Raw genomic sequence first — 21,746 nt, 5'->3', positions numbered from 1 at the left:
AAACCATCATGCTCTTACTTTGAAATCATGCGGAAATGTCGTCATCAGCAGGCCATCACGTGGTTTCCGAAAATAACCGAGTTACACGAGTAGATTTTAGCTGAGACCAGAGGAAAGTTTGTCTCAAAATTCCGTGTGTGTAAAAAGACGATCCACAAGCAGAAATGTGAGATTCACGAGCAGAGAGTTGAGATCCACAAGCGCATTTTTGGTTGACAAATACAAAATGTATTCACAAATGCCTGATCGAAAGTTGTAAATGTTAAAGAGATATTCACAGATCTTTTTTTTATTTGTGAACATATTTAGCGTATTTGCAGATCCGTTTTACATTTGCAAATTTATTTTTGAGTTTGCAAATCTTTTAAATGCATTTGTGGATTGTGTTTTACATTTCCAAATCACATATTTACACACAAATAATTGTTATGTTCACACAAATAATTATGAGACATATCTATGCCCATATATTGCCTGCTTTTGTCGCTACCTTTTTTAAACAAATGCGACACACCGCCCGGCTCATTCAAGTCCGTAGGTTCGCCTCGTTGATTTGGCTTGAATCCAAAATACTGCCACACCGGAGAATCGAGATGTGTAGTTAGGTTTTGTAACCAATTCCATTTAACTTTAAATTCCCCGCGAGTAAGTCACACGTTGTCTCCCGCTTGTCGCTATATTATTAATTTGCCTGCTACGCTGCTGCACGTTGAAGTAAAAAGATATGATTCTACACTGTATTGAAGTAAACATGTATTATTTTGAATTGTATTTTAGTGAACATGTATTGTTTGAACTGTTTTAGGTAATCACAAACGGGTTTTGATAATCACTTAGAATAGGAATGTTATTCTCACTTTTAAACTCACTGACCCAGAGATTCTGTGTTTCACACACCAACCTTGCCTGTTTCACCCCTAAAAACCAGATGTCGTCATTAAGGTCGTTAAAGACAACATTACATCGCTCCTTATCACCCCTAAGAACAGATGTTGTTTTTAAGTCGTTAAAGACACATCGTTAAATAAGTGAAGAAAAGTTTAAATGTCTGAAAAGGGATGGTTTATGTGAAGAACTCATGGGAAAGGAATAGAGTTAAGATTCGAATCGAAGATAGAGGTTGACTTTTGACCTTAGGGGACTTTGGAATTTCAAATTCTGGTGAAGAACTATTGAACTCGACCAGAAGTGAATCCAGCCAATCAGGACACTTGGGGGAGGTGATCAGCTTACACAGCTCCTCCTCACGGAACTCTGATTCGCTTGGGAGGAAAATGGGAAGGAAGAGTCGACACATCTCCGCCCCAAAAATAGATATGAATACTGATGTTTTTGAGTGTAAAAATGCTTTTTGGTTTGGTGAGTTGGCAGGTCCCGATATCTGTGTCCGCATCGCATCACAAACTTGAAGTCACTTTCATCTCGTTTGACGAGTTGGCGGGTCCCGACACCTTTATCTGCATCGCATCACAAACCTGAAGCCCGGAGTACTCGAGTACTCTGTATAACTTGTATATGTGTTTGGTTTCCTACCAGAAGTAAACTCAGATAATTTGTTATAACTTTTGATTCCGGTGTTTTCAATTCCTTTCTTAATTTAATAGAGATCCAGCCTCATCCAACGAACGGCGCGTAGCAGAGGTGTTCTGCTCCAACAAGTGGTGACTTTCCCGACGTGGAGTGCTTATCTCTAGAAAGGGACACCGATAGCCAGGGGACAGAATCCAGTCCAGGGGGAGGACACAGAGATACTGGTGACAACTAAGACCATGGCAATATACAAAAGGTGAGCAGACACCTGTTTTGACTATCAAAAATCTGTGATTGATTATACTAAAAAATTTAGAGTTGTCAGCAGCATTCTCAGTGTTCTTAGTCACGGTGGGAAATACAATACATATTCTAGTTAAATTAGATTAATAGTGCTTAGAGTCGGGTAGTTCAGTCCTTACCTAAGGCACAAAAGTGCTCATAAGAGGCGGGTAGTTCAGTCCCGTCCTATGACCCACTAAAAACGAACGCTGCAACGCTGTAAAAGATGTATGGGGTAAATTCCCCGCAAGTCAAAATAACATTGATTAATGCGGTTAGCTTGCAGTGCGTCAATTAAAGGCTACGAGGGTGTAAAAAACAGAAGGGTTAAATTCCCCGCAGATCATGATAAGATTGATTAATGCGGTTACCTTTCGTGGTGCTTTAAATGTATAAAATGTCTGTAATTGTTATATGGTGGGTGATAGAGGAGGAGAGAGACGCGACCTCCAACTAATTATTTGGAACGACCGAATCTCATCACAAAACTGTTGTGGGGTTAATCAGGCTCATTAAACGTGACGATAAAGAGATTTTGTTGACTGAGTTTTAACTCCTTGCCTGAAGCCGCAATCGCCGTGAGGGGATTGTAGAAGCTTGCTTCTGGAAGTCACGCTATCTGTTGAAATAAACATCGCACAATAAAAATTTGCCTGACTGTACTGTGTGAATATATGAAAAACTCTGTGTGATTTTTTTAAGTCAAATCTGTGTAATACTTGAGAGAAAAATCCAGTAAAAAGAACTGTGGGTAAAGAATTGCAGAAGACATAGAGAATAGGTCCTAGCATGCAAGCACAGAGCGATAATATGATAAGGACTATTAAACTGACCCCTTTTGGAAATGGGATTTTCCGTTACACAACAGAAGACTCAATTCAGGCCTTAAAGAACGCTTTACAAACAAGTCAGGGAGAGTTAAATGTGGTGCTATGTTGCTCATGAGGGAGCTTACACTTTTGGGAAGAGATCTCCCCCTTTCTCTGCTCCTGAGGTGCTGCAGACTCACAGCAGCACACAGGGTCAAAGACAGGCATGACCTCTGGAGAGGAAGAAAATCTAAATCTGAACAGACCACAGAGCCCATTAAAAGGTTTTATGGCCTCAACAGAGAGGAAGATCTGGAGATTGTAAGGAACTCTCCCAAACTACCCACCCCCACCCCATCACAAGGGGAAGAGTGTTCCTCTCACCAATAAACAAATCATCTCTTAACCAAGTCAGATTTCAAATATAGCCATAGCTCCAGTTGTTAAGAAAACAGGGAGTGCTACAACATTCTGAAAAATTACGTATTGAATATTTAGAATTAAAGCAATAATTGCCCAGTATATTAAATAAATACAAACGAACACGTATCAACATAAGTCAGATAATATAAACGAGGTCAATCATGGAAGAAGGCTGACATTTAATGCCTGATATATAAGTAATAGTAATAATAAATATATAGCTGATATTAAATAACTGATGTATAAGGCTCGATATTTCTGAAAATAAGAACACCGTTAACGGCGTTCTATTTCAGAAAAAGGGGGAAAAGGATAGGATATACATCAGACAATATGTATGTGAGATTATTACGTTTTTAGGAGAAATGTATCAATTTAAAATACTAGTTTTGGTATTTTTTGTTTTGTTTTGTTTGTTGCTTTTAAGAGAAATTGATACATTTAAAATAATCTAGCTTTGGTTATTTTTTGTTTTATTTTTATTTTTGTTCTATTTTTTATTTTTATTTTTTATTTTTTATTTTTTATTTTTTATTTTTTATTCTTATTTTTTGTTTATTATTTTCTGCATAGTCTCTTGTCCACACTCCAGTCTAGTTGGTGCCGCCAATAAACACTAAAGAAGTAGAAGAGATGATTTCAAAACCATATTTCCAGCAACTTAAGGGCTTGGTATGAGACCTCTCCACACAGGTTGCTGACGCCAAAAGGGGGACCCGAGAAACACAAGGCCAACACAGCAGATTACGTCTGGTTGGAAGGGACCTCCCATGCCGTCCGCCTAGATGGAAAGGGAGACAACTGGTACCACTGGAGTAGAGATGGGCGAGTCCTGATTCATCCGGATCATTAACCCGGATCCTAGAAATGAGCTGGTCATGACGAGTCTCCCCTCTCCATTAACCCGAGTCCTTGAGTCCCACACTTGGTGTGACGTGCAAATTAAAACTATAAATTGCGTCACTCGCTACTCTCTTTATAACATATAAAATCACATTACAACGTACCCCAAGTCCATCTACCTACCCTTTAGCAAGTATACAGTCACAGGATAGCTGCCAGAAGTGATCGTTTGGCTCAGGGGAGGGGACGCGGATCAGTGAAAGTTCCTGCAGACTCGTGGTGACTCAGAGGAGCCGACGGCTCCAACAGCAGACTCGCAGATTCGCAGATTCGCAAATCCTGACTCGCTGCAACACACAGCGGATCAGACTCGTGCGGACTCGGAGCCGTAACCGTATAGCAGCAGATCCAGAGATCCAGCAGACTCGTCGTCATGCACGAGTCCACACAGCAGACTCGGATTCGCAGATTCGCAAATCCTGACTCGCTGCAACACACAGCGGATCAGACTCGTGCGGACTCGGAGCCGTAACCATATAGCAGCAGATCCAGAGATCCAGCAGACTCGTCCGTCATGCACGAGTCCACAGCAGACTCGGATTCGCAAATCCTGACTCACTGTGTGTGCAACACACAGCAGAGCAGACTCGTGCGGACTCGGAGCCGTATATAGCAGCAGATCCAGAGATCCAGCAGACTCGTCCTCATGCACGAGTCAACAGCAGACTCAGATTTGCCAAATCGCAAAATAACCCTTTTTTTTGTGATCAACATTTTTTATTAAAGCAAAATACACTGTGTAGCGGAGGTTAATATAACGTCAGTTTAATAGATAGATAGATAGTACTTTATTGATCCCAAATTGGGAAATTGTTGTTGTTGCAGCAGCATAAGGCATTTTACAATAAAACAAAACTACAAAATATACAAGAATAGAAATTAAAATAAAATAAAATATAAAATATAAAATATACATGTCGAAATAGAAAATATACATGCAGATATTATATATATATATATATTCAAAATATATGGAATAATAATATGCTCGTGAAATGCAACAACTTTTCGGTTTCACCGATAGGATTTCTACGGTCTTGGTCATGCTGACTCATATGACTCAAATGACTCGTATGATCCGGATCTCTTCAATGACTGACTCAGAAGACCCTGAGTCCGTAAAATGATCCGGATTTGCCATCTCTACACTGGAGCCAGTGTGCGGTCGGGAAAAACACCTGCGAGGACCCTAGACGACATCAGGACAGAGTTGGCCCTCGTCGCGAGGACCCTAGACGACATCAGAACAGATCTGGCTCTCGTCAAGGCAGTCGACCCAGGAGGCGCCATCAGCAGACCGGAGGAGGAGGATCAGGACATCTCTCCAGCAGTCGACCCGGAAGCCGCCATCAGCAGACCGGAGGAGGAGGATCAGGACATCTCTCCAGCAGTCGACCCGGAAGCCGCCATCAGCGGGCCGGAGGAGGAGGATCGGGACATCTCTCCAGCATCGACCCGGAGGCCGCCATCAGCGGGCGGGCGGAAGACAATCAGGCCACATCTCTCTAGCAGGCACCCCAGAAGCCGCCGTCAGCGGGCTGGGGGGACGAAGACATGGCAAACCAAGACGGCACAGGGAACTCCATTTCCCGCTGAAACAGGTTGATATAGCCGGTGTGGAACTTTGTCTGAACAATCCATTTTTTGGAGGAACTTTCAACTTTATTTTTATATCCCATACAGTAATTTAAGGGATTTGTATTTTTTATTCTACAGAACTATGTGTTACCAAAAGAGGGAAAAGTTTAATAATGTCTTTTCTAATTTCTGTGGCTACTTTTATTGCCATTTTAGTGACATGTGGTTGTTGTTGTGTGCCTTGTATCCGCTCATTGTGTGTTAGACTCATCAGTTCCACCATTGAGGGAAGAGTAAAGATGACTCAGCTGACAAGGACTTTGCTTTTTAGACATATTTTATTCTCCCTCCACTGTCATAATAAGTTGTTGTTGTGGACTGTTCCTAAAGGTTTAAAGTGCTCTATATCCCAACTTCTGATGGGTTTATATAAATGTTGGGACAGACACAGTAAGAAAAAATTGACAGTGGTAATGTTTCTAATGCTATATGTTGATCTCGTGAGGTGAGATCAAAAGGGGGATTGAAGTAAAAAGATATGATTCTACACTGTATTGAAGTAAACATGTATTATTTTGAATTGTATTTTAGTGAACATGTATTGTTTGAACTGTTTTAGGTAATCACAAACGGGTTTTGATAATCACTTAGAATAGGAATGTTATTCTCACTTTTAAACTCACTGACCCAGAGATTCTGTGTTTCACACACCAACCTTGCCTGTTTCACCCCTAAAAACCAGATGTCGTCATTAAGGTCGTTAAAGACAACATTACATCGCTCCTTATCACCCCTAAGAACAGATGTTGTTTTTTAAGTCGTTAAAGACACATCGTTAAATAGGTGAAGAAAAGTTTAAATGTCTGAAAAGGGATGGTTTATGTGAAGAACTCATGGGAAAGGAATAGAGTTAAGATTCGAATCGAAGATAGAGGTTGACTTTTGACCTTAGGGGACTTTGGAATTTCAAATTCTGGTGAAGAACTATTGAACTCGACCAGAAGTGAATCCAGCCAATCAGGACACTTGGGGGAGGTGATCAGCTTACACAGCTCCTCCTCACGGAACTCTGATTCGCTTGGGAGGAAAATGGGAAGGAAGAGTCGACGCATCTCCGCCCCAAAAATAGATATGAATACTGATGTTTTTGAGTGTAAAAATGCTTCTGGTTTGCTGAAGGCTGGTCTAGAGACGTGTAAACCGCATCCCAAACCTGAAGTCTGTACTTCTCGTTTCCTGAAGGCTGGTCTGTCTACCTGTAAACCGCATCACAAACCTGAAGCCCGGAGTACTCGAGTACTCTGTATAACTTGTATATGTGTTTGGTTTCCTACCAGAAGTAAACTCAGATAATTTGTTATAACTTTGATTCCGGTGTTTTCAATTCCTTTCTTAATTTAATAGAGATCCAGCCTCATCCAACGAACGGCGCGTAGCAGAGGTGTTCTGCTCCAACAACGTGCACGCGGAGTGTCCTGACCTGGCTGTGTGTCAGCCCCGCCCCTCACAGCGCGTGTGGCCGGCAGCCACAGCGCGCCTGTCAGCCACAGCGCTCCTGGCTAAAATGCTGGTCACATCCTTATGTAAACGGCAATTTATCGAGCTCAGAAAAGTTATCGAGTCCATTTTTATTTATCGTACGATAAGTCAATTTATCGATTATCGCGACAGGCCTATGTACATGTAATAAAAACACATTACTACAATCACAATAAAAGACAATAAATTACAACAGATATATCAAAAACACAGGGAAAAGTCAGGAGTCGTGCTCCGCTCTGACTAGAAGGCCAGAGAGAAGAAGTGTGTCTTTAGTGTAGATTTAAAAACCCCTAGTATAGGGTCTGGGCCGACCTCACATGGAGGGGCAGAGTGTTCCAGAGCCTGGGGCCAGCTGCTGCGAAGGCTCGGTGCCCTCGGGTTTTGAGCCTGGTCTTGGGCACTACCAGCAGCAGCTGATCAGCAGACCTTAAAGCTCTGGCTGAGGTGTAGCGATGGAGAAGTTCAGCTATATAGGCCGGAGCCAGCCCATTTAGTGCTTTAAAAATAAATAAAAATCAATTCGGAACCGAATTGGAAGCCAGTGCAGTGAGGCCAGAATTGGGGTGATGTGGTCACGCTTTTTGTGGCCAGTCAGCAAACGTGCAGCTGCGTTTTGGACTAGCTGCAGGCGTTTAATAGAGGCCTGGTCCATACGCACATACAGAGCGTTGCAGTAATCCAGTCTTGAGGTAACAAAGGCGTTAATAACCCTTTCTAAGTCTTTAAAAGATAAATACGACTTGGTTTTGGCCAATAGTCTTATTTTAAAAAAGCAGGATTTGACTACGGTGCTGACCTGCTTGTCGAATTTAAAAGTGCTAGTGAAGGTCACTCCAAGGTTCATGACAGAGGGGAGGATGTTTTTATTGAGAGTGCCCAGAATATGAACCGGAGAGGCTGGAGGTTGGGGTCCAAAGAAGATGACCTCAGTCTTGCTCTCGTTGAGGTTGAGAACGTTTTTGCTCAGCCAGGATTTGATCTCTGTTAAGCAGTCCATCAACTGCTGTAGTGAGTGTTTGACATTTGCTTTGAGAGGCAGATAGATCTGTACATGGTTGGCGTAGCAGTGGAAGGGAATATTGTGTTTTGTGAGAATTGACCCTAGGGGCAGTATGTACAGTAAAAAGAGGATGGGGCCCAGAATAGAGCCTTGGGGAACCCCACAGGTACAGTAAGAGGGGCTTTGGCAGAGGAGAAGGCACCTAGCTGTACTGAGAAGCTACGGTCTGTCAGATAAGACCTGAACCATGCAAGGGCAGAGCCTGTGATGCCAGCGGACTGTTCAAGCCGTGACAACAGGATGCTATGGTCCACAGTGTCAAAGGCCGCTGTCAGGTCTAACAGCACCAGGACAGCTGGGCTACCTGAGTCGGCGGCTAGGAGCAGATAATTAAAAACTCTTAAAAGGGCTGTTTCAGATGTGCATGGGTTTGAAGCCAGACTGAAACTTTTCATGGATTCCATGCGTGGTTAAGAAAGACTGCAGCTGGGTATAGACTACTCGCTCCAGGGCTTTAGATAAAAAAGGTAGCTGGGAGATGGGCCTAAAATTTGCGAGAATGGAAGTGTCGAGATTTTTCTTTTTAAGTAGTGGCTTGACCACGGCATGTTTGAAGGCAGCTGGGACACATCCTGAGCTATAGAGGTGTTTATAAGTAATAAAATACTTGCTCCAACTGATTCGAAAACATCTCTGAGAAGGCGAGAGGGAATGCTGTCTGAGGTGCAGTTTGTCGGCCGCAGGTGCTTGACTACATCCGAGAGAGAAGAGAGGGATACAGGCTCAAAATGGTTGAGGACTGCAGGGCACAGAAAAGGAGCAGGATCTGGGGTAGCACTAGTGTGGGCTAGCCTAAGAGCAGATACTTTTTCAATACAAAATGTAAGAAACTTATCACAGAGAGTAGTCGATGGGACAATAGAAGAAACATCACAGGGATTAATGATAGAGTTGAGGACATTAAAAAGAACTTGAGGTTTATGGCTGTTTTTGGAGATGAACAGAGAAATGTGCTCTGTTTTGGCTGCTTTGACTGCCGTCTGGTAGTCGGAAAGGCAAGCACGAAGGATTTCTAGGGAGACATGGAGTTTATCCTTTTTCCATTTTCTCTCTGCACGCCTGCAAGCGCGTCTGAGAGCACGAGTACAGTCATTGAGCCACGGCTCTGAGAGAACTTTGGTGCGTCTAAGCGTAAAAGGAGCAACAGAATCCAGTATTAGGGTACATGTCGAGTCAAACATGGAGATAAGCTCATCAGCATTAAAAGCACAGTTCACATCTAATTTACAGATCAGGGAAGCATTAAAAACATCAGAGAACTGTGAGGCAGTCAAGGGGTTAATTGAACGCAGACGACGCGCAGGGGCACGTGATTTGACTCCTGCGGAAGGGATCGAGGTTGTAAACAGAACCGGTAAATGGTCTGAGATATGCGTTGCTGCACATATTTCATCCACAGATACAAACAGTCCAAACGATAATACTAAGTCCAAAGTGTGTCCTTTTTCGTGTGTTGGGCCAGCCACGGACTGAACGAGACCAAAAGAATCAAGGAGATTTAAAAAGTCCCTAACCAGAGGTTTGGACTCGCAACACACATGGACATTGAAGTCTCCGGAGATCAAAACACGATCATATTTCACCATGATCCCGGACAGAAAGTCAGAAAAGTCATTTATGAAATCCGTATTGCACTTTGGCGGACGATACACGACTGCGCAGAGTATAGGCGAGGCCGGCTTCAGTTCAAAAAGCTGCAACTCAAAGCTAGCGTAGCTAGTTACAGGGTGAAGCAATCGGCATTGGAGGCTAGCTCTAAACACTGATGCTATGCCCCCACCATGGCCGGTGGTACGGGGGGAGCTGAAGAATGTACAGTCAGGAGGAAGAAGTTCTGAGAGCGGTGTATACTCGCCAGCGTGGACCCAGGTCTCCGTCAGAAACATAAAATCCAGTTCACGAGAGGTGAAGAAGGTATTTAGCAGGAACGTTTTGTTTGCTATCGACCTAGCATTTAGCAAAGCCATGCAAAGTTTTCGCTCCGGGCTTGCCGAAGGTGGAGTGCGTCTCAGCTGACGAAGATGTGCGTGTTGAACGCCGCGCGGGCCGGGAGCAGTCAGTCGGGCAGGAGGAGCTGCCAGCGGGCCCAGCAGAGGCCGCAGCTCCGGAAAGACATGGCGAATCCACCGATCCCTCACATGGCGTGCAGCGGGAGGGCCATGACATCCGAGGCGTGGATAAGTCCCAGAAGAAGCCGTCAGGTATGCTTTTTGATGGACCAGTGCACCACCACGCTTTCCCCGTCGTCTAAAGCGCTTTCGGCGAGGCAGGATGCAGGGCAACCGGCGCAGGTAGGTGGGAATATCCGACAGTAGAGGGGGGGGGGACGATTTATGGTTGCCAGATGTAGGTTTGGGCAGCAATATAAACTCCAGTGAGGGTCTGAGGTGGAGGAGAGCTTGGCGATCGTAGACGAGCAGAGCAGAGACATTCTGACAAACATAAAACAAAAAGAGGATAGCTAAAGGCAGAGAGCTGACCCCTAGATTCCACCGGGTCCGTCTGCGGCGCGTTACGGGCGCGTTACGGCTGCGCCGCGGTGCTCACGGCTATCGCAGCCACTCTAGTCAATGGGTGTTATTCCACCACACGCGGCGCGTTACGGCTCAGAAGCGTCCCAGAAGCGTCTCGGCGCAGGGCTCCTCTAAAATTAGGATGAATCCTATTTTTGACACGACGCAGCCGTAAGGTAATGTCGGGCAGGCAGGAAGTGGAACGTTCAGAGCATATATAGCATATATATATATATATACACACACACACATTTTGCAGACCCTATCCCTCCGTAGTCTTTCAAGTAGGAGGAGAAATGCCAGCGTTCTCCTCCGGTTTACAGGCACTGTGTAAATTATATATATAGAATAATTATGATGATGAATGCATTTTTTTACCACTAAAATACAGCAACACATCTTTGATTCATGTCGTTTACAACTGGAATATTACAATTATTATTAACTTTGTCTGTACAACGTAGCCTGTCCAGGAAATATGCCCAAATCAACAAAAACTCCACTTCTGAAATGCTTCTGAAACGCGCCTGGTAGGGTATGACGCCGGAGGAGGCCGGACCAAAACCGCGGCGCAGCCGTAACGCGACGCAGACGGACCCGGTGGAATCTAGGGGTGAGGGAGCGGCGAGCCGACACAGGCGCCATCTTCCCACACACTGGTCACAGCTGTACGGTCTCTCCTCCTAAAATCATGTTATACATTTACTTATAATGAGACCAAAGGACTTCCATGTCATGGGGTTCAAGGTCTAGATTTTTGGCTGTTACCAATAAAGAAACACTTAAAAGGTTCACATAAAATATAGCTGCACAGTGCACAATAAAATGTGGTTATCAAATATACTGTTTTAATATAAATATAATATATAAATATATATATTATATAAAATATATAAATATAAAATATAATTATTGTTAAAGTATTGTTTGTATTGATTAGGGTTCAATCAAATGGCAGTCATACCATAAACAGTAAAAAATAATTAGCTTATTATTTATCAATCACCTCTGTCCATGTTACATATTTACATTTAAACATGTACATTTTACATCAGATATTTACAGTCATCTTACACTTACAGTTAAAACACGACAAAATGATTTGAGGTCAGTGCAAAACATAAATCAAGGCAAGAATAAGGGGAGGAAAATCAAAAGCTGTCTGTGGAGGAACACTCTAACCCACGGGGTCTCCTAGTGAGGGATTTATAATGTGTCTCGTGATCCCAGTTGAACATCTCAGGCTGGGCAAAAAAGATGATCTTTGTAGCAAGACCTTTGTTCATCCTGCCAGTCTCATTTAATATTTCTTCCAGCTTTCTTTGGCTCAGCAGTGCAGCACTGAGGCGTATTTTCTTTCCCTGACACGTCAGGCTGTAGTTTTACAAAAAACAACCCCGGTCTACAAGCATAACTATGGATGTTAGGCTTTTTTCCTGTAGGAGATCTAAATTGTCAGTTTATGAGAACTGAGCTAAGCCACTCGAGACATTCAAAGACAGCTCAGATGTCCTGGTTTAGTGGAGACAGTGGAGTAGGGGTGGAGTCATTATTCCAGTTCAAGGTGAAATTGGCACTGTTCTTGGCGGAGAACTCAGGTACAGGGAAAGCAACGTGGAAAGCCACACCTGTGGCCAAAATGAGAACTGAAATAACAAGGATGAGCCCTCTGCGCAGGATCAGCTCAGTGACTGAAAGCAGTGTTATAGTTTTGGTGTCTTTGGAAGTCTTTTCGCTCTGCTCAGCGTCCCGCTCGGCTCCTACTGCATTGATGTTGTTGTCCTCTGCCTCAGGAAACACTTTCAGCTCCTGATCCTTGGAGTTGACTGGACAGTAGCCATCTGATTTCAGGGCTTCGCCATCCAACTCCTTCTGAGTGCAAAGAAGTTGCTGTTAATCAATGTATGAGTAGCTAAAAGATCATAAACAGGGACAAAGGAGGGAGAACATCCTGCTTTACTCCACACCACATACTGTAATGCACTCACTGTGATAGGGCAGTCAGAGATGTCCGGCACCATCGCTTCATTTAGCAGAGTACTGATAGGGCGCTTTGGGCTCACCACCACTCCTCTTCCACCCCGCAGTTGAGCCTGAAAACGCATTAAAGTGAGTTTTATGAGGGAAAATATTTTATAGTAAAAGTATTGGCTTTATTTTTACTTTACTTTGTATTTACTTTGTATTTACTTAATTCAGTCATTTGTAGCATGTTTGAGTGTGTATTCAATGTTCTGCTTCAACATGTAGGGTATTCTGTTTATTCTAAAAGCTATTCAAATGAAAAAAGGCAAATACTGAAACATGAAGAGTTTAAATGTTCCCAAAATTAGGAGCCAGGAAGCAATCATTGATTGCCTGCTTTCGAGGCCTGATGAAGCTCCATTATACCAAAAATATTTCCCTGAATTGGAAGTTTCAAATGATGCCCTCAATCTATTATGCCATGCATGCTTTAATGAAAGATTAAAATATCTTACCTTGTGTGTGATTTTCTTCCAGTTGAGTTTAAAGATTAGAAAGAGGAAGAACCCCGTCTCAAGTACAACACAGATAAAGATACCCAGCCACCAGCCTAACCAGAGGGACACAAAAAGGCTCGATTAAAGAAGAATCTACAGTGTATTCATTTCACACATACAAAAAGAAAAACATATGACATTTATGACAAAAAGACTAAGAAACAGTCACGCCAACGGCTAATGGACACATTTAAAATGTCCCCTGCCGATCCCCAAAGTTATTACAATTCATCCTGACGGGGACATGAGTGTGTGAACTATATTTCAAAGGAATAAATTCAATAGTTGTCACGACTAGTCCCTAAAAACAACAACATGTCAATGATCATCAACATTCCCATCCCTACAGACGTTCAGTGCCTGGTTAAATTGATTAAAAGGGTTGCTGGAGGCTTTATCAGGTACACTAAACGTCAAAGAAATAGTTTTTCACACGAGAGACACATTTAAAAAAGTGTCTGGTCAAACTTATTTCAAAAGAGCTACACAATAAGGTAACCCTAAAGAAATAAAGATAGAAGCAAGAAGAAATAACATTTAATAACAACTAAACCTTATCTGAGTCTTTTTTAGTAACATAATTACCATACTAGTAATCTATTAATCCCAATTACGACTATAAAAACACTATGAGAAAGCAAGAAGATATACAACTCACAAGATCAGAGCTTTGACACACAATAGGTAGATGTGTGTTTCCATTTATCAATACATGCACACTTTGACTGATAGAAAGGAAATGGAAGGAATGTGTGTTGCAACAGGACCCAGTGGGTTTGTGTGTAAGTATTTGAACCTTGACTGAAATGTAGACACGCTACTTCAATTACAACTTCTGCTGCCATACTGAGGATGTGCTGCAAATTGGACAATACAAGAAATGTACATGATTCAAGTCCAAACCCCAGTCTTTGATGGCATACAAGGAAATTGAGGTAACTCCTTGATCACTGGCAACTGCTGAATTAAAGTGGACCTATCATGCTATATTTGAATAATATATTGGAGGGCCATACCTATATAAAACATGTCTGCAAAGTTTATTTTTCAAAATACCAAACAGATCATGCATTTTATCCATGCCTCATTTCGCTCTATTTGCTCTTTCCAGCCCTGTTTTTGCAAGGGCTGATTCTGTGGCAAATGCGCTGCAGCTGACCACGCCGCCCTGCAAAGGAGGGGGGCGAGGCACGAGCGTCATGTTACCATGCTGTTACCATGCTGTTACCATGCCACGGCAACCTCTCATTCCCCTGATAGGTGGAGCGTTGCCCATGTAGGCGGAGCGTCACCGCCCACTATTCCGGGCTGACGTCGGGTCGGATGGAATCTGGATCAGTCTGTATCCGCTCGTTGTAGCCCCGTTTTTAAAAGATTTGGGTAAGGAGGAAAATAGAGAGGGTTGTATTTTCTGACACTTGGTGAGTTCCCTGGAACACCGGGGACACATATTCATGTATAAAAGACGTGCACAATTTTGCATGATAGGTCCACTTTAAAGAAAATCATCATAGTGTGAAACGTTCTGAACCTCACAAATAAAATAGCCTGGCTTACTGTAAATAGATTATTTTTGAGATACCTGCCTGTTTACATCAACTGGGTACAAACCCTTTTTGTGGCACCAGAAGGAGCTGTTAGAAATCTGGGAAAAAATCTTGTATAATGTCACTTGAATCAGTGTCTTGTTGGGGTAGAAGCCTACAAGTTAAAAACAATATATATATCAATATATATCTGGAGGTGTGGAGTTAGAAAGAAGTGAGAGGAGAGCCAGACCCCTGCAGCGCGGTCTCTCTGCTCTCGCTAGTGGCTTGAGGCTACGTTAGCATAACATTAATCTGCACTGTCAGTGGTCTATTTGCGTTAAAGGTACTGTAGGCACCAGCTTTTGACAAGGAAGAATGTGTGGAATGAAAAGAGATTATTTTTCTGGTTCTACCGCATGGATTTAGGTATTATTTTATCGTGAACTTCACGATAGGCATAGGGGTGCCATCCGGAGACGTTGTTCCAAAAAAGGTTGGCGTAAAGTCACGGCAATAATACATTTTTTTTCCATATTTTTGTATAGCTTATTTGCCGAAACATAGAGGGTTGAAATAGGACCGTTACCTAATATCCTGAGCTTGGCAGCAAACATCAGAGCTATTCCCACTGGCAGACCAATGCAGTAGTAACACACCAGGTTGGACAAGGCGGCAATTTTCTGCATCCCAGCTCCCACAAGAATCCCTGAGCAAACACACTGAAAAAACACACCGATTGAAACAAAGACAAACAAGTGATGTTCATTCAATGAAACAAGCTCTATGTACTCAATGCGAAATAAGACCTTTTTGTTGTGTGATAACTTACCAGAAGTGCATCAAAGAACTGTAGAAATGTGTAGACTGTGAGGTTCTGTGAGACCATGTTCACAATGTTTCTGCGGAGAGTAGAAGAAGCAGATTACCAAAACAGAGTTGCCTTTACGTGTGGCAGAAATGAACGTGTGTTCATCTGAAACTCACTCATCAGAGGTGAATATGTAGCCAACGACAGACTTAGAGCCAGCGATGACAACACCCTGGAGTAAAGCAAGCATTCCTATAGCAAAGACATTACAAAAATGGGAGAAAAGGTGCATGTTTCATGATTGTCAATACAACTAAAGTAGAATTTTTCTTCTGTCATCTATTAGAAACGCATACACCTCCCAACCAATCAGCATCAAGCATTCCCTCTTGGCAGGTTTAGTTTGTATAAATTGGGTATGATTGTGTTTACAAGAATATGCTAATGTGTACATACCTGACAGAAACAGAGCTACTTTGCAGATGACTAAGGCCCTGGTAGTGTTCCCGGCCCCCAGAGCATTCCCAACACGCACACAGGCAGCTGCATGGACACCTAGAGGGAACTGCAAGGACCCAATGTTACTTTGTGGTATCAGTTATTAAGTCAGCTTTGAAATACGCTTATTCACTTTCTTTTCGAGAGCCAGAGGTGTTAAGATGTTTACCCTGCTTTCAATCTTATTGCTTTGTTAACATCCTTCTGAATGTATGTCCTTTTTTGAATGGTATAGATCTTCCTATCTAAAGTGAATTTCCCAAAATGCTGAATTATTTTTAAGAATGTGGTTTACAAATACCATATATGTTATGGCTGATATTTCCATCAATACATGCTGGGCAGCAAGATCCACCTCTCCAAGTATACCTGATGAAAGAAGTCACATTCAGAAAATGAGTGGTTATTTTTTATATGCTGCTCTTAATTATTAATTAACCACATACTGCTGGTGGTTAGGCTTCCCTCTTTAAACCAGAATTGTTTTCGGGCAAATAAGGTGAACTTATGGAGACACGTTACAGTGAATGGGGGAGGTTATCTGTTGTCTGTCCACAACAATTGTTTTTCAGAAAACAATTGTTGTTTCTTCACCTTGTGTACCTTGTTTTAAGTAATTTGGTTTATTTAAAATCAGATACTTGTGTGTCTTTCCAGTTTAACATTTTTTAAATATTCTTATTCAGCAATTTCAAAAACCTATGTAAATGGAGAGCATATTTACATTTACTCTGATGGTATAAATATTTCTTTGTAGACATTTTTTATCTACATCTTCAGATACTTATTAAAGCTTCACTCAAAGTGACTCTCAAGACATTAGTAGTATTACATATCCCGCTTCAATCTCATTAGTATGCATAAAAAAGTGACAGGTCACACCTTCTAAGTCCCGCCCCTAATTATGCTAATGAGCCCCCTTTGATATGCTAATGAGCCCCTTTGTTCAAGGTGTTATCGCGTACAGGTGTTACATCCTCCCAGGTAGCCCCCACCCCTCTCAGCCCACCCCCCTCCCCCTCACATACAGGTGTCACATCCGCCCTGTCGCCCCCACCCTTCTCAGCCCCCACCCCTCTCAGCCCCCACCCCTCTCAACCCCCTCCTCCTCCCACCTCCTGTCCGGTCAACATGTCCGTTACAGTTTAAATCTCCCGGACAAAATTAGAAAAGTGCCGGTCAAAGGTCTTCTATGTTATTTATTGAGCTTTGAAACAAATTGATATGATTCGCTATTAAACCAACTAATTATAGTAGATTAATTAACTATTCAAACGTGTACAGTAATTTACAATAACACGGGGATAATAAACGGAGCGCTCTCCCCCCTCTCCTGACAACACGCCAGTATCATGCAGCTCGCGGATCCAATAATGAGTGACCCGACAGTAAAACTAAACATATCTATAAATAGTTTAGGTAGTTTGAGAGGTAATTAAAATAGCTACGTGTGATATCTGAAGAGTGTGTTTTGTTCCGCTCACCGCATGCAGAGATGCATGTCGACTCGTCAGCAGCACCGGGTCTCTCCCGTCAGATTAGACTTTACTAGCGTTTATGTCCATATCGATCAGATCTAGCTAGTTCTAGCTAATGATATGACTACCTGCTTATTAAAAGACACCTAAACAATAAGCGTCACTATGCAACGGGGTGAGGCCACAAAGTATAGCACAGCATTATGCATTTTGTTTACATGCCCACCGGAAACCCCGAGGCATTTACCAACAGATCAACGCGCAATCAACCCATACAGGACATCTCTTTCTACACATTATGTGTAGACATTATAATTGACTATTCTTGTCTTCTGATGTTCAATTACATCACCCCATTAATAAAATAATCCCTATATGAAGTTACATGAGGCTACATTTACTGGTGTTGAGCCCTGGATGATGAAAATAATCTAAGTGTCATGTTAGGGGAACATTACGAAACTCAGGAGTCCGCCCTTTGAGGCGTTGTTAACATTAATGCTTTTGTTTTTGTTACTAAGATACTTTTTAGATACACTTATGAAGTGAGCAACACTTTACAACTGGTAGAAAGTTAAGTACTTTGTATGGAATTGGGTTTTCTTTAGAGCTGTTTTCAGTGAGACAATGCAGTTTCTGATCATTTTTAAGTTTTCAAGTTTCAAGGCTTTATGGCATATGCCCATTAGCTACAGTGTAGATATGTCAATGAAAAACATAGGTCACAGGCTCCTCCAACAGTGCACATAAAACAGATAAAATACTGCAAGAGAATGTTTTGATATGACAGATTTGTGCGTAATTCTCTCACAAAGGAACTGTAAGATACACGTTTATGTATGGAAAACTTTATAACTTGGTAAAATATTCATTCATTTGTAACGAATTGAGTTTTCTTCAAGAATCAAACTCTAATGGAGAGTTTGTGATTTTAACACTGTTTCGATGAAACAATATCTTGACTTGACTAACATTACTTTTTTAAATATATGTTTTGTTAGATGACTTTACTGATTTTTGCTTTTTTCTTCCTTGCTTTTGTTTGTGTTACTAGGATACTTTTAGATACACTTTGAAGTGTGCAACACTTTACAACTGATAGAATAGTACTTTGTAAGGAATTCGTTTTCTTGGTAGAATATAAAGTACTTTTGTAAGGAATTGGGGTTTCTTAACAATCCTGCTCCACCATTAAATCACTTAATCTGCTACTTCCAGGCAAAAGCTTTTAAAACTTGCATCGTGTATTAAGTCATGTCTTGGCAGAAATGAGAGTCCTGGGTGCTTTAAAACATTTCTTAGAACATTTTGATATATTCAAACACATAATGAACTGCAATGACTCACTGCTGCATCAAATTTATTTTACACTGTTGGGAGGACAAAACTGTGAGACTCTCAGACCCTTTTGTTGTCAATCTAATTAGCCTGTCCTCATTCTAACTAAAGTAATTTAACCTAAGTGGAGCCAACCTAAGGAGTGGGCCCTACAGCCTGGGACTAGCTTACTTTTTAACATTCTACTCAAAGGGCCCGTAAATATTATCTCCGCCTATATGCTATATTAAAATATCATTTAAAAAAATAAAATAAAAAATAAAACTCATTTCATGTTGAAATGATCAAGGAAAAGCCAGTCAATGTTATGCTAACACAAACAAAAGTTCTGTTTTATATGTTGAAATATAATTTTAAAAACAACGATATAGTATTTTCAAGTCTTACTTTAGTATGGTAAAATTAAGAATAAGTCACATTAAAGTGTGTCATGATTTTCCGTAAAAAAGTCAAGTATAGTTTGTCAAAAGAATATGAAAAAATCATTTTGTAGAGTAGTATGTTGAAAATCTCAGTGTTTAACTGAACACACCTACATGTGATAACACCTCGAACAAAGGGTAATTACCATACAAAGGGGGGTCACTAGCATCAGTGGGGGAAAGGTGCTACGGAAATGAACTTTGAGGAGGGGGAACTTGTAAGAATTTCCAAGGCGAGAGGGTCTTTGAAAAAAAAAAATATGAACAGAGTTATACCGACGAATTATTTACGGAGTCCGAATGCATACCTCGTCAACCATCTGTTTACAAACTCAAAGATTATGATGGAGAAGAGATCAAGGGGGCTTTTTTATGAGAAAGAGTTTAAAAAAGTGAAGGTAGTACTTTTTTTCTGAACAGATTTTCTTAAGACTGTGACTCTTAAAGGCATTTTCTAGTAAGACAATCCAGTTTTCTGGAAATAACTTAAATGATTTTTGTTTTTTCTCCTACAAAGATACTTATAGTTACACTTTAATGGATGCAAAACTTTATAACTTGGTAAAATATTCATTAATTTGTAATGAAATTAGTTTCTTAAAGAATCAAACTCTAAATGGAGAGTTTGTGATTTTAACACTGTTTCGATGAAACAATGCGGTTTTGATAACTTGACTTGACTAACATAACTTTTCTTTTAAATATATGTTTTTAGATGCTTTACTTTGATTTATTTCATGTTATTTTAACACAACATTACTTTTTTCATATTTTTCAACATACTGTGATATTTGTTTTTTTCTCTCCTTTTTTCCATTATATTTTTGAAAAAACTACACAGTGATTTTTATCAAAATACAACATGCAACTAATACATTATACAATATTACGACTTTTTGCGATATTTTCAACACATTATACTTGTACCTTTTTCTGCATGGCTTCAGGATATTTGGCATGTCATGCATAAAACCGGTGTCATCTTTCCTGAAACTGACGTGCTGTCCGTTTTACAAACAAGTTATCTTTCTGCTTCTTCAACCCTCTGAATTTTCCTCCCCCGTCCCTATTCCTTCAGCCATCACAACAACAATCAAGTCAGATCTGTGAAATTAAACACCTCTCCCCAAAGTGTGACTTCCCTATTGAGGGAGTGGGGCAGTAAGGCCTAACCCTATTGGCCTAATATACTAACATGCAGAACGTATGGTATGTTTGAAAAAAGACTAACCATCTATCCAGTTCAAGCTGTCTTTAAGATGCGACATCGCGCTCTGACTTTTTCCGTAAAATCGTGACAAATTATTACTTATTCTTACATTTGACCTCTTGCTGCTTGGTTGAAAATGATAGATGAAAAAGCTACAACGCTTAAAGAACTTTCTAAAAACTCTCAATTCTACAGATGAATCCCCCCACTCAACGCAATAAGTCCAAAGAATCAAACTCTAAATGGAGAGTTTGTGATTTTAACACTGTTTCGATGAAACAATGCGGTTTTGATAACTTGACTTGACTAACATAACTTTTTTTTTAAATATATGTTTTTAGATGCTTTACTTTGATTTCTTTCATGTTATTTTAACACAACATTACTTTTTTCATATTTTTCAACATACTGTGATATTTGTTTTTTTCTCTCCTTTTTTCCATTATATTTTTGAAAAACTACACAGTGATTTTTATCAAAATACAACATGCAACTAATACATTATACAATATTACGACTTTTTGCGATATTTTCAACACAATATACTTGTACCTTTTTCTGTAGGGCTTCAGGATATTTGGCATGTCATGCATAAAACCGGTGTCATCTTTCCTGAAACTGACGTGCTGTCCGTTTTACAAACAAGTTATCTTTCTGCTTCTTCACCCTCTGAATTTTCCTCCCCGTCCCTATTCCTTCAGCCATCACAACAACAATCAAGTCAGATCTGTGAAATTAAACACCTCTCCCCAAAGCGTGACTTCCCTATTGAGGGAGTGGGGCAGTAGGGCCTAACCCTATTGGCCTAACATGCAGAACGTATGGTATGTTTGAAAAAAGACTAACCATCTATCCAGTTCAAGCTGTCTGCGCTTCGGAGGCTTTTCTGTACAATCTCAAAAACTGCAGACGCCTCAAGGAGAGACTTGAAAAGATCCGTGCCGAGCTGGATGGATAGGAAGAAGACTAATAACCAGCGGTTGATTGAAGCCAGGGATTTTTTTTTTTTTTTCGATACTTTGACTTTTCTTTAAAGTAAAATAAAAATGGGTAACTACTATGGAAAACAATCTGTATATATCTATCAGAATGCAGTCAATACCTGTTTAATAAGTGTGTTGTTGATGACGATTGAAAACAGAATGAATAGTGATCCCCGTGTAAACAGAACGGCTGAAGTTTGTAAACTAGAAGACATTTTGGATATCGTTCATTCTGACAGTACTATTCCGGGTCATTGGGAAACGATTGTAAACGAAACTTTTAAAGTGGTACTGGAATCTTCATTTTCCGAAACATTC

The 21,746-nt window shown here is 41.0% G+C and overlaps 1 protein-coding gene across 2 annotated transcripts in view; it reads right to left on the bottom strand.

The window, feature by feature from the left end:
• Positions 1-11,608: 11,608 nt before the first annotated feature.
• LOC117490768 (multidrug and toxin extrusion protein 1-like) overlaps positions 11,609-21,746 on the bottom strand; it is a 28,301-nt gene continuing 18,163 nt past the window's right edge. The window contains exons 10-17 of one of the 2 annotated variants that reach the window (XM_034140578.1): positions 16,299-16,366; positions 15,956-16,064; positions 15,676-15,751; positions 15,521-15,590; positions 15,278-15,410; positions 13,121-13,215; positions 12,629-12,733; positions 11,609-12,512 (exon numbers count right to left, since the gene is read on the bottom strand). In XM_034140578.1, coding sequence (XP_033996469.1) covers positions 12,144-12,512; positions 12,629-12,733; positions 13,121-13,215; positions 15,278-15,410; positions 15,521-15,590; positions 15,676-15,751; positions 15,956-16,064; positions 16,299-16,366 — 1,025 coding nt within the window. In that variant the 3' untranslated portion in view covers positions 11,609-12,143. The remainder of the gene's footprint in view (positions 12,513-12,628; positions 12,734-13,120; positions 13,216-15,277; positions 15,411-15,520; positions 15,591-15,675; positions 15,752-15,955; positions 16,065-16,298; positions 16,367-21,746) is intronic. The other variant, XM_034140579.1, reaches the window with a different exon arrangement.

This window comes from Trematomus bernacchii, unplaced genomic scaffold (genome assembly GCF_902827165.1).
Source record: "Trematomus bernacchii unplaced genomic scaffold, fTreBer1.1, whole genome shotgun sequence".
Taxonomy (NCBI): Eukaryota; Metazoa; Chordata; class Actinopteri; order Perciformes; family Nototheniidae; genus Trematomus; species Trematomus bernacchii.
Note: the sequence above shows the minus strand (reverse complement) of the source record. Positions and strands in the feature narration are given on the sequence as shown.